The 13,885-nt window shown below is 38.6% G+C and overlaps 1 protein-coding gene across 1 annotated transcript; it reads right to left on the minus strand.

Annotated features, from left to right (window-relative positions):
• Window positions 1–440: 440 nt before the first annotated feature.
• On the minus strand, window positions 441–13,706 carry LOC108723791 (sortilin-related receptor). The gene is made up of 10 exons (XM_018449757.1): window positions 13,371–13,706; window positions 9,525–9,800; window positions 9,249–9,410; window positions 8,831–9,109; window positions 8,469–8,734; window positions 3,993–8,260; window positions 3,582–3,838; window positions 2,905–3,382; window positions 2,631–2,837; window positions 441–2,530 (listed from the first exon to the last, which is right to left on the minus strand). The coding sequence occupies exons 1-10, from the start codon at window positions 13,653–13,655 to the stop codon at window positions 2,469–2,471; spliced, it is 6,540 nt and encodes a 2,179-aa protein (XP_018305259.1). The 5' UTR covers window positions 13,656–13,706; the 3' UTR covers window positions 441–2,468.
• Window positions 13,707–13,885: the final 179 nt, after the last annotated feature.

A 13,885-nucleotide genomic window follows, 5' to 3' on the forward strand; every position in this document is an offset into this window, starting at 1 on the left:
AAGTAAATTTATAAAGAAACAAGAAGAGTTAAATGACAATATTCTGTGTCTTATATTTTTTTATTTTCACGTAAATATATTTTATATATATATGTATATATATTATATATATCACTGTCGCTTGTCGCATTATAACTTTTTGACATTTACATGTAAATCAGCTATTTTCTTCTATTCTCGTCGCTCTCACTAAAGCGGCCTGTACACGATCAATATCGTTGCATAATATTACTACATTACATAATAATATTGATCATTTAACATTAATGTCATATCATTGGCTGCATTCAGCAGAAAAAGCAGCTTTGCAACTGTTGTAAAATTCTTGAATATGATTGATTTATACATTTAAATCCAATGAGAAACTAAGGACAAGACCAATCATATTAAAGAATTTTACAACAGTTGCAAAGCTGTTTTTTCTGCTGAACGCAGCCATTATTATTAATTAATGCAACATTATTGATGACGTATAGAAGCCGCGTAACACAGATTCAAAAACATCGACGTTTTCATTAGTATTTTCTTCTCCAACATGTAACCACATGTAGCAAAAAGAAAGGGAAAAGTAAACCGTTAGTGGACCGTAGCGTGTGATCGTATCGGATATTATATAGCAGGCGAAACCTTTTCTTTACAATTAATTCCATTCGTTCAAGAGACCATTCTGGTGATAGCTAAGACACAAAGAAAATGAGTCAAGCTTCGTTACTTCTGTAAACTTTTTGTCAATCTGACATCGGTGTACATACCTTCACCACTTCTTTTTCAGTCGTCAAAGAGTGAGATTTTCAAAATTATATGCTGTGCAACAGGATATAAATAGGAATTGTAAATCTTGTCATCACAAGAGAGATCTTGTGATTTAGATTAATTCACAATTTCATAATGTCATAAGGACGCGTTCGCATCTTGACAGAAAAGCAGAAGGCAAAAAAGTAGCAGCCAATCAGAATTCGTGTTGGTAGTCTGATTGGCTGCTACTTTTCTGCTTTTTCGTTTAGGTGTGAACGCGCCCTAAAACATAAGAATGTATCAATTTCTTAAATCCGATGGTTTAATTCGGTAAAATAATCGTCTCTGTGTATACATATACGTGTATCATGTCAGTAAAAGATTCTGTCAAATTGATTGTTTCTTCTCATCGCAGCGGGGAACTGTTTGTACACATAAAATATTAGACTATTCCAACATAAAAATATAACTGATTCACGGGATTCAATCATTAATGTCTTTTATGGATGAATCAACATGGATTAAGCGGTGAAAGTTCACACGCTTAAATATTTAAACATTATTTACAATAATCTAAAAGTCACAATGGTGTCGCTACCATTTTATTCACACTGAAAATATCAACGATCTGTTGCTTTCTCATTGGCGTTTTGTTGGTAAATCTTTCCTAATTTTAACTAAAAATGTTCGATCTTGATAAAGAGAACGATATATTATTTTTTTTATAACGTAAGATAAACAAATGTCATCTATTTTAATCGTACAAATCAAATATCATTTCTCGAGTATTCTTTTCGTGCCTAAAGATAAAAAATCCGTACTTAGTATTGTATTCAAACCACAATTGCAACACACTTTTTACAAGGGTCAAGTTCACCCTTTTGCGAAATTGAGAGACTCACTTATAAAAACTTCTTTCAATGTCGCATCACGTTTGATATAAAATTCTAATTTGGGACGATTATACAAAGTTACTTAAGACGATTATTCAAACTGGAGAACCCGAATAAAATGTCATAGAAATCTACTTTATGAACAGACGACACTAATATATCTCTTGGATGCGGCATTAAAAGAAAACGTTACTTTGGTCATGCACTTGTATTGAAAAAAACTTATGGCCTCTGTACGGGTATTTAAACAGCTTTTAATAAAAAGTTCGTCCCGGATGCCGGTAACTTACTTTCGCATCAACAAATCTGAATACGGACTAAAAAAAGTTTCTTTATACGTACATGTCATATAAATACATTATTAAAAATGCAAATGCGTATTATCTCGAAAGTCTCACAATCAATCCATAAAAAATATTTACTATATACAAGTTGCCGTTTCATCGATTGGCGTTTATCCTCTCGTTAGACGGTAAACCACACTTTCAATCTATAGTCCTCTTGATTTGTGTACAGTCGAATTTGAGATATATAATGGCCTCTCCAACTGCACGGCAGGTAGTTACTCTGATCACTCGTGATGTACATGTATACCATGTTTCTACGTACCATATGAATGATGCGAAAAGCTCTCATGTAAATGTTCTAAGCAATCTGTTTACCGATTAATAGTCGTTAATTACTATAGCACAAGTATGACTACAATTCAGTCTTAAAACAATTTCATAAAAGCTTTTCCTTCCGTCATAAAATTTGACTTATTCAGAATTATCATATTAATAGTGTCTTGGCACATCTTTCCTAGTACGTAAATATTTTGTTTATACATACATATGGTATTCATGCAATTACGAGCGGTTCGTCATCCGAAAAGCCTCGGATTACCGGACTATCTTCTTCTTCTATAAAAAAAAAGAAGAAAAACAATCAATAGATTCTTTTCGCATATCGTTTTGTATCATTCTTATTCCTTTCTTTTCCAAATTGCGAAACACCACTTACCTAAGCCATCTGTCGCACCAGGAAAGGTGGCTTGTCCTCGTCTCGTATCGTAATGGCTATTGGCGAATTGCGTAAAGCTGTGAGATAGCCTCCTATGTCGAACGATGAAATACGCGAGCGCAGCACCGAGCGCTATAACGACCAAACAGATCGGTATAGCGAGGGATAAAATGCCCGATGTATTCATTATCACTGGGAGCTGCGATCCTATGGAACAAAAAAAGAGAAAAAATTATTAAGGCTAGTTTAAAAAGAAATGTTAAAGACAACTTACCTGAAATCTGCGTGCTCCAAGTTTCACTCAGTGGACTTTGGTATCCTTCGTTCGTGACCAAACGCGCCGCGAAGGTGTAAATCGTATCTGTTTTAGCATCCTTGTAGCGATAAGGCGGATCTTTGACCACCAAGACTTTAGCAGTTGATTCGTTTATTGTTCTCGATCCTTCAGCCACCAAAATTTCAAAATATCGATCAGTGTCCTTTTTGATGTTCTCCGGCAAATCCGGTTCTTTCCAGTAAATCAAATATTCCATATTATCATGTAAGACGGTGAGCTGATGAGGCGGCTTGATCGGTGGCGCTATATAGATGAATGGTTGCGTGGATATGGCATTTTCGACATCTGTGGCTATTGTAATATTGTACGTCCCACCGTACTTGATGGAATAGAATATATGCTTCATAACAGTTTCGTTAGTTGGTGGCAATGTCACAACTATGTGCTTGTTCATAATCATTTCCGTAACGGAAATCTGTAATCGGGAAAAAGATACGAAATCGATGAATATTCTTGCTAAACTAAAAAAATACATGCATTTAAACATTTTTCTCGAATAAGAGAGAAAAATAAAATTTTTGAGAAATTTTTCGTAGGTATAAATCTCGACTTTCTTAAAATCTCTTGCGTTGTAATTTTTTTCAAGAAAATATTTTGTAGCATTATTGACTTACCGTATAACTGATTATTTCGTCGACTGCTGGACAACTTGACATCCACGAAACGATCATGCTGTCGTTTTCATTCGGCGATGGCGCTACTCGCAATTTCTTTGGAGGTGCACGCTTATTGAAGTGCGTCGTAACTGTATGCGGTTGATTTAAAGGTCCTGCTCCGTAGTCTCCAATGACGCCAACGGCAAAAAAGTATGCTTCACACGCTTCCAGATCCTTAATCGTAGCCGTAAGATTAGTAGTGATGTGTTTGGCAGCTAAAAATAGAAATAGAAATATATATTCCTCAGAAAGAAAATCAAATATAGAGAACAAAATGATATCAAACAATAATAAGAAGGTATCGATTATTCCATCTAAAATATTGAAGTAATCTTTATATGAAAAAAGTAAATGCAAATGATTCCTCACATTTAAAGAAATCCTCCATGTTGACAGCGTAGTGAATAGCATATTTCCACTTGATCTTCCTGGTGCTCTTCGGGGGGTCCCAAGTAAGTTTTACGGTTGTTCTCTGAGATTTTACTAACTGTGCGTCAAAGTTATTTATCGTGGGCAATGCGGTGCCGTTCGTCGTGGCTGTCACCGAGGTGACCTTACCGACGTAATTCTTCTTCATCGCGCCGACTTCAAAGGTGTACTTGGTGCCCGGCGCCAATTTGTCGACTTCCATCAGACTGTTCAATGTCGTGACAGTTTGCAAATTTGGATAGTTCGGTGATGCTCTGGGAGTGATGTGATATCCATCCACGTTCTGCATCTTCTTCCATGTCAAAGTCACAGAGTGATTCGTCGTGGTCACTACACGGAGATTCTCAATATCGTCGATGTTAGCTGTGCCGTCGAACGTCAGCGTGACAACTTGCGATGAGACTGAGTTATAATGTTGATTCTTTGCCACGATCCAGAAGGAATAATTCTTGCCCGCCTCGAATGCCATATCGATGGTTGCGGAGGTTTTTGACCGAATAAACTCTAATGGTGGTATCGGTGGTGTAACGTAGCCCAGATATCCGGATATAGCACCATTAGGATGTAAAGGTGGTCTCCAAGTCACCTCTACACGAGTACCGTTCTTCTGCGCGACTTTTACATTCCACGGCTCGCTTGGTACGCCTTCGCCAGTCATTACCATGTGGTATTTTGCCGGTGGGGATACATCAGATTGGCCCTTTGCCCTCACATAGACTGTTAGATTATACTTAGTGAACGGCTCGAGATTATTGAATTGATACTCCGTGTCTTCGATCCATTCGGTAGCATTTGTCCACACTGCCCCTGGTATCACCCGCGCTATTGATGGCAAGAACTCAAATGTCACATTCGATGGTATTGGCATCCACCAAAAGAGGTAGAGACTTGTATCATTGATAGAACGTTCATCAACACCCATCACTAATACTTGATATACGCGCGAGTTATTCTTTTCGCAATGATTCTCATCGAAGCCATCTAGACAATCGCGATTACCGTCGCACATAGCTGCCAGCGGGAAGCAGCGGGATTCGTCACATGGGAAAAGACCGGCATAGCAGGATGGCGTGGCAGGTAATTCACCCGCGTGACAACCGAGCTCGTCACTGCCGTCCGGACATTCCTCGACACCGTTGCACATGCTCGAGAGCGATACGCATGAACCGTCTTGACGGCACATAAATTGATCATTCTCTCGGCACGTGTGTCTATGGTCACAGTGTTGCTCATCTTCGCCGGACGGACAGTCTTTCAAGCCATCGCACACCCACGCGTTTTCAATACATTCACCATTATAACACTGGAACTGGTGCTCGCGACAGATGCGTGATTGTTGCGTCGTATGAACCGGAGACGTGGGTTCCAACACACCATCCGTATTGCCGCAGCCTATCTCGTCGGAATCGTCGCCACAATCGTCCACACTGTCGCATTTCCACCAGTAAGGCACGCATTTCTTGTTATTGCACATAAACATCCAATCATTGCAAGAATTTGTCGGCAATATTGGGATTATCGATGTTGGTAACGTAGTAGTGGTGGTACAATTCACCTCGTCCGAACCATCGATACAGTCCTTGTCACCGTCGCACGCCCATGATTTATATATGCACCGATGTCCATTTTCTTTGGTGTTGTTGCATGTAAATTGCCATGACTCGCATACCATATTATTGCAATCCTTTTCGTCGGCGCTGTCCTCGCAGTCTGGTTCACCATCACATTTCCAGGATGTTGGTATACACGAGTGATCCGTTTTGCAGACGATCTCATCGGACCGGCATGTGTTCGGTTGAATGTTCTTGGTACAGTTCAGTTCGTCCGAGCCGTCGCGGCAGTCATCCTCACCGTCACAACGCCAACGATGTGATATACAGCGGCCGTTGTGACACTTAAACTGAGTTTCGGTGCAATTGCTGTACGTACAATTCATCTCGTCCTTGCCGTCCTTACAGTCACGATCCAGATCGCACACCCAGTATTTAGGAATGCACTTGTTATCATCGCATTCAAAATTATTCGGGCTACATGTGGCACGGTTGCATTGAATCTCGTCTGAGTTGTCGCCGCAGTCGTTATCACCGTCGCACTTCCAGAACTCGGGGATGCACACATTGTTGTTGCAGGCAAACTGATTGGACGAGCAGGTGCTAGCAACGCGCGGGCACGTTGAGTTGGAGTATGGCTTGATACCCCCCGGGCACAAACACGTACCTTCCGTCATCACCATGCCATCCGGGCAGAGGCAAACATGGCTGGAATGAGGCGCACCTAGACAGATGTGTGAACATGTGTTGTTTTTCGCGCAATCATTCGTGCCAACTTGCACGCTGTGCGCGAAGATCTTCAGATCCATCAGACCCGCGATCTGAAAGCCGAGTACCGTGTTGATTCCGATCCCGTGATCTTTATCAGCGACAAATATCATTGACTGCTTCCAGTCGTCCCAGTACAAATTATCCTTGAACACAGCAACCGCAAACGGATGCGTGATACGCGCTTCTTTAACAATGATGTTCTTAAATCTTTTACCCTCAAGATCCGAGGAAGCTATGTAATCCAATCGAGCGTCTACCCAGTAGATACGTTCAGCGATGTGATCAATCGTTATTCCATTCGGCCATTCGACAGTGGGTTTAAGAAATAGTCGCTTAACATCTGTGCCATCCAAGTTAGCTCGAGATACTGAAGCGTTGCCCGGTGCCCAATCGGTCCAAAACATGTAGCCGCTCATAGGGTGAACTGCGATACCTCGTGGCTTCTGTAGATTGTTTGGTCCCAATATTGTCCTGCGCATTCTGCCTATAGAAGGACCAACATCTGTTCGGATGATCTGTATTCTCATCTTAACACCGTCCACAAAATATAACACCTTGGACACCCAGTCAAAAGCCATTCCCTCGATGGAACTCAGATCGGTCTCAACAAGAATCTCAGGATAGCTAGTTCCGTTCAGACACTGTCTACCGATCGTATCGTTTACGATATCCGCCCAATATAAACAATTGTTTTTCATATCGAATTCGATTGCAATAACATTCTTTAAATCGTGCACAGGTAACTTTTTCAATTTGTTTTCTACCAAATCGATTCGTGTAATATGTTCTCGTTGGGCGACCAATAAGAAGTCTGGGCTTTCATCCATCGGGCATGGGATCTCATCGGGCTCATAGTTTTTTGCAAGGCCGCCAGTACAATCATCATCGGATATCTTTATGTAGCCTTTCGTGCGATTATAAAACATACCGGGTTGACACGAGGTCGGTACGGCGTATGGATCGTAATCGGGCATGGTTTTGTTGTGGATGCAGTGATATGGATTCCCACTGGGTATGAAACCGTAAGCGCACTGATAATCGTTCGCGTCGCATTGGCAGGTCTCCAATTTTATTTCCCGAAAGTAGTTTATGCCTTGATAACAATTGGAGCGCAAGGCACGTCTCTGATATGTTTCCTTACGTCCTAACACGCAAGCCATGACCGGTTGGTCGGTGCTCGTTGGAGACCAAAACTTGTAATCGTCTTCTGTGCATTCTCTTTCAAATACATTTCGTAGATCAATCTTGATGATAAGCCACTGATGTTGTCCACTGTCCGATCCAAACATGGTGAATACCGTGGTATTTTCTCCAGGTTCCGTCATGAGACCATAAACACGCAACATCTTTTCGTTGAACTCGTACGTCTGCCATGTCTCGCCCTCATCCGTCGAATATGAGATATCTCTAGTCTCCCCGCGCGATTTGAAATACTTAACTGCCACCAATAAACCTCCGTGATCGCCCATATTAAAGAAGTAATAATCTTTTAACACTTGTTTCCATGTGAGACCAGCATCTCTAGATACATAGAGTGCGGGATGACCCTTCAAACTAGACCCAATGACGCCAGTCGCCATTATCATTCCAGGCGCCGATTTCGAACTCATAATGGTGACGGATCTCGTCACCGGATACAATTGACTGAATCTCTGACTCAAATGTAATGAGCAGTCTTTTCCACAATGAATGTAGAAGCCTTCATGATTCGCCATTGGTGCCTTAATACTATTCCAAGTGGCGCCGTGATCGAAAGTAATTAATGATTCCAAATTTTCTGATCCAATAGAGCTTGATTTTGGAGTACCTTTGACCCGTGATGCTATGTATATGCCTCGAAGACCTTCGACCTTATAGAGATCCGTAAATGTTTCATCAGCCACGTCACTGCGTAAATATAGAATCGTATAAATACACAGATGAACTAAGAAGATATCAACAAATTTAAAGAAAAAATTAAATTAATTACGAAGAATTTTTTAAACGTGTTATCTTATTTTCACAAGTTTGACAGCTTTCATAGCAATTATAAGTTTGTAAAATTTCTAACTTTACTTTTATAAACAATGAGTATCCGTTATATTTCATTACTCACTTCAACCAACTGTCCTTCCAAGTGCTGTTGGGGAAAAACGTGAGGATACTCTCCAGAGATAATGTAAATATAGCTTTCTCGTGATCTATAACTTCCGACACATAAAGATTGATCATAGTGTCGCCGTGCTTCACAGCGATAAAGACTCGATTGAACGATACGTCTACAATATGATATTCCTTGCAATCCAATTCTGTGTTAAAATGCGCTTGGACAAATGTCTGATTCTTATAAGAGACAAAGAGATCCAGATGTTCCGTTCCATTCTGTTAAAAAAAATAAAGCAATGTTCAAAATGAAAACAGTTAAATTCTGAATCTTATAAGATATTTCACAGATAGCACCGTCACAGTGATTCTTACCCTTTTCTTAACTGCGAACATGAAATCGCCTCTGATCTGAAAATCTTCAACGTTTTCAATGACGACGATAAATTCTTTTCGTATAGACATTCTTGCTCGCAATTGATTGTTTCCTCTTATAAACGAGGATATATTTCGCAAATCCAGTTTCAAAACTGTATTCGCTCCATCAGGCTCCATGCGTTCAACTAATAACTCACGATAAGGAGACCAAAAGAAAGCCTTTACGAATTGATGAATTGGCATCCAGGTAAATCCACGATCGATCGTCAACCACAACTGAAATCGAAGTATTCCAAAGTCAGAAAAAAGAATTCTTGTATGATCATTTTATATTCTTTAAAATAAGATAACAATAATGGTAACATGTACATTCAAAATTTAAATAATTGTAAAATAATAACAATAAATCTTATACCTTCCGTGATAGATCGGTTTTGTCCAGTGCGACAAGTATCCGTGGATCTAATTCGAAATACGAGACTTCACTTGGATGAAACGACAACGAGATCCTCAGAATCGTTAGACCGTTATTATATGTTATGAAGATTAAACTATTCAGACTGTCCATAAAGACGCACTGCAAAAGAAGGGAAGTCTCGCAACACTCTTCAAACAATAGAATTGGAGATGCGCCAGGAAAATATATCGGCTATTTATTTTGTAAGAAACGTTTTTGTAAAGCGGAACTCACGTGTTGATAGTACTTAGGATGATTGGTGAATTTGTCTACAACAGCATATGGGGCATCGGCCTCAGACGAAACCCTGAAGTGTTCAGTCTTATTCTCGAAGCTATCACCGTAATCGTAACTGATGTACACAGCGCTAGGTTGGTTCGGAGAAGAGAATTTGCCTCCTTGGAAGCGTACCACGGGTGTGCTATCCCTCGCTAGACATATTATTACATTGGAACCGTCCCCGACCCAATGTACCATCAATTGCTGATGCGAATCATTTAAAGGATTGACCTGTAACGACAAGAAACAAAGTTTTTGTCAGAAAGCATCGAAGACATCAGATATAGATAAACTTTAATGTGAAAATAAAATAATATTTATCCTCGCATAACAGTATAACAGATAGAGCAGAGATAAGAGATAACCGATAAGAAATTCTGATAAAATAAATAAATACAGAGAAGACAAATATACGAAACAATCGTCGCAGTATATAAAATGAGCATGATTTATTAGTAGGTGAACACAAGATGTATGGGCGTGTAAGGAGATAGTTTCAATAATCGTAATTATAGCTAGGTGGATATATAGCAGGAGATGAATCATTGAATATTCATTCGTGGAAAATTCTCCTATCTCAATCAGTTGACTGTCAGCAGTTAATATTACGTTTTTAGTCAACGTTCAATTGTCACGATGTTATAAACACATAAAAAAAGCAATTAGAGACACGAAGCAGTGAATAATTTAAGGCATTATTGCGTATAATCTAACAATGCAAATGAAATGGCTATTTATTGAGAATTAGATAACCAACTTTAAAATCGGAAGGAAGGAAAATCCCAGGATTGAAAGTCAGTCATAGGCCGACAGTAAATCGTCTTTATTTGTAGATTGTTTTAAGTAATGCCTTAAAATATTAAGACTAATTACTAAAGACTCTGTGACTGACTTAAAGACATCTTAAGGGGATCCTAAAGTAACAAAATTATCGACAACATTACAGATTAAAAGACATTCCAAATTGGCTGTACAAATTGTAAAATCCTTTTACACAATTAAAATATGCACAAAAAAGATGCAAAATAAGGTCGATTTAACGAAAAAATAGAAAAAAGTTTAAAAATGACATTTAGTATCACTACAATTTTTTAATTTTTTTCGATTTGTTCGTTAAATCGACCGTCTCAGGCCTTTTTTTGTGCGTATTTTAATTCTGTAAAAGAATTTTTGGAAAATGTTAAAATTAACATTTTCGTGTTAATTTTTGCATGTCTCAAAAAGTCCACTATACGTTCTTAAATTAAAATTAACATTTTATTTTTAATAATGTAATAACGCATAAAACTGTTTAAAAATTGAAATCATTTATCATGCTTTCCGTATAATACTGAGCATTAGAGAGTTTAAACTAATATGTAAGGGAATTAATATGTAACAGAAATATTTTTTAAATCTTATCTCCGCCCAGCTTTTAATATAATAGAATAAGCCACCTAACGACCATTGAATGCATATCTTAGTCTCATTTGTACATAAAAAAAGTACATATTGATAACATTCAGGGCTTAAGATGTTCATTGATGTTAACTAAAGACAAAAATATATGGAGATGTTACGCTCAGTTTGTAATAAGAATTAATGAAATGTCTATAATTCAGAAACAAAATCACAATTAGGTAGTAAATATGCATGTTTATATGAACTTTTGTGTTACTTTTGTATCCTGACTTAATTTTTCTGAAGTTACACCAGCCATAATCAAGTTAAATATTAAAGTAAAAGCAACTTATGCTCGGTTTTATCAATGAAAATTGACTGCAGTCTCGATTCAATTTATTCTTCATCTTTTTCTAATTCTAGGAATTAGAAAAAGATGAACAGTTATTTGAACTGAGTTCAAAATTAAATTATATAGAAACAGATATCAATCCCCTTTTTCGTACAATTATTCAAGAACAGCGAAGGATGAAGCACATCGATCGTAATTACCTAAATAAAAAAAAATTCAATTTTATATTAACTTGATAAAAAATAAACTATAAATAATATGCATGAGCTTGCAGAAACAGAATAATTACGTTCTAATTAACATCATAAAAGTACAGTTAATTACTGTTAGAATATGCTTATCAGAAAATCGAACATAAGAGTGAACGTAAAATATAACGCTTACAATGTCAATTTGAATTTAAAAAAAAATGGAACCACAATATTACGACGTAAATTATTAGGTTGGTGCAAAAAAAATGTCGATTTTCGATATTATAAAATGGTTGGTTTTCCTTTTCCGATATATTCTATTATATTTTTAAAAAGTTAGCGATTATATCATTTGATAGAGCGAAGTTTCAGCTTTAAGAATCTATATTTTTTATTGCAATATAATGATTTTTAACGAAGTTATGAGCAATCAAAGTCCGGATGCTACTTTTACTTAATCCGCGAGTAACTCAAGAACAAAAAAATCGTAGGAACATTATTAAAAAAACGATTTTGTAGAGAAAACTTTAATCTTTCACGATAGATAATCAAAAATGTTCTCGATTTTTTTAGGGGGCACGTAACAGACCTATAAAGTGAAAAAAGGTTTTTTCATTTTTTTCAATTGGTAGTTTTTTATATATAAAAATTATCAAACTCACATAAACTCAAAAAATACAGCGACCTTTCGAAAGTAGAGATTTCAAGCTTTAAAACTCTTTTTTTAAATTCAAATTTCGTTCATTTTTTAACGAAGTTACGACTGCTCTTAATAGCAATATAGAAAATCCGACATTCTTTTGCACCAACCTAATACATTGTAGTTGACTTATTAGGTCTGTTCGCGTTGCATGAAATCCTCAAATATTTTTGCACTTAAAATGAGATAAATGTATATTTGGCTTTGAAAAGAGAGAAAGCAAAGATGCCGAGTGTCAAAAGTGCAAGCAACGCGAACAGGGTAATTGTTAGCGGGAAATTCTTTAGGTGTATAACTGTTATCTTCTTAACCGCGACAAACTACGCTTCCTTTGTTATCGGGAAATAAGCAGTCAAGTGCATGCATGCGTCCATTATTATCATGCGTGTCACAAACATGACTAAGCGTGCGCGACGTAACGTAAGAAAGATATAATAATATAACTACGCAGAAAAAAAAGAAATTTGAACATCATTGCCCAAAATCACGACCTCCGATAAAAACGAAGGAAAGTTTGCGCAGCTAGTTAGAATAACGAGCCTAAAATAATAACAGTGTTCGAAATAACGGCGGCAGGCATTCCAACGATGTCTTGTTTACACAGTCCGGGACGATCCGGAAAACTCATGGCAGCGGAGTCCATCAAAAAAAAAGGGGAGGAAAAAAATTTTAAAAACAGAGGAAAGATACAGTTACAGTGAAACGGTTAGTGACCCCTCGGTGGTGTCAGTGACGGCGCGGATCCGCGACGCTCCGTTTCTCTCTCTCGTCCGAGATTGATTAAATTTACTCCGGAAGAGAGAGATAATACGGCAATTATTGCCCCGGCTTATTCACGCGCCGCGCACAAAGGCCGCGCTGTGCGTCTCTCCCGACGCGACGATCCATTGGGAAAAATTCCGCAGGACGACACGCAGCAGCCAACAGAGGGCGGAGAATGTGTGCGCTATAATACAGTAGGACATTTCCATCGCTCGCTCTTATTTGCGACGGGCGATGCGAAAACAATCGTAGAGAAATCATCATTACCATTATCACCACAATCATCATAATCATCATCATCATCGTGTTCGCCACCGTCGTCACCGCAGCCGCCAGCCGGTCGAATTACGACGCAACGGCGGCGATGACGGTGGCGACCTTCGGACGATCGAACGATCGTGTACGCGCGCTCGTACCTTTGCCGTGATGTTTGGATTGTTGTTTGGATGCTGCGGCAACGGTACGTCTCGGCGCGTACGTCCGAATGACGTTTTCCGATCGCTGTCATCCCGTTCGTGTAGATCCGCGCTCCGTCTGTCAATAACGAGCGGCTTCCTGTATCGCTGATCGTTGTGCTCCGCAACGTGCAGTTGCTTCGCCTTGTCACCGTATCGCACATTGTAATCGCACTCCGTTAGCAGAACCAGATGGAGGATTAACGCGAAGTAATAATAGAGGGCTGTACTCGACCGACCGGCCATCTTGCCCAAGACTGACTCCGCTCCTCGTACGAGCGGGTGTATTATAATACTTGAACCGTGAATAACGCGTTTACGCTAGACACGCCATTCGAACGATCGAACGTGCCACGATGGTCGCGCGTGTAGATGGCGCCACGAGTCTATTAAAAAAAATATATATACAAATATTTATTTTTATTGAAATTTTATTTAAGTTAGAAATAATTGTATTGTTTGTGAAGAAAACTGTA

The sequence above is a fragment of the Mycetomoellerius zeteki genome, unplaced genomic scaffold (assembly GCF_001594055.1).
Source record: "Mycetomoellerius zeteki isolate Tzet28-1 unplaced genomic scaffold, Tzet1.0 scaffold25, whole genome shotgun sequence".
Taxonomy (NCBI): Eukaryota; Metazoa; Arthropoda; class Insecta; order Hymenoptera; family Formicidae; genus Mycetomoellerius; species Mycetomoellerius zeteki.

What these genes read in the sequence shown, in the direction of transcription:
- LOC108723791 (XM_018449757.1), bottom strand. Translation starts at nt 13,655, where the DNA reads ATGGCCGGTCGGTCGAGTACAGCCCTCTATTATTACTTCGCGTTAATC. An exon ending in ATCCTAAGTACTATCAACAC is followed by an intron (nt 9,411 to 9,524) that starts GTGAGTTCCGCT and finishes CTTCTTTTGCAG; the next exon opens with TGCGTCTTTATGGACAGTCT. An exon ending in ACGAAATAATCAGTTATACG is followed by an intron (nt 3,383 to 3,581) that starts GTAAGTCAATAA and finishes TCCCGATTACAG; the next exon opens with ATTTCCGTTACGGAAATGAT.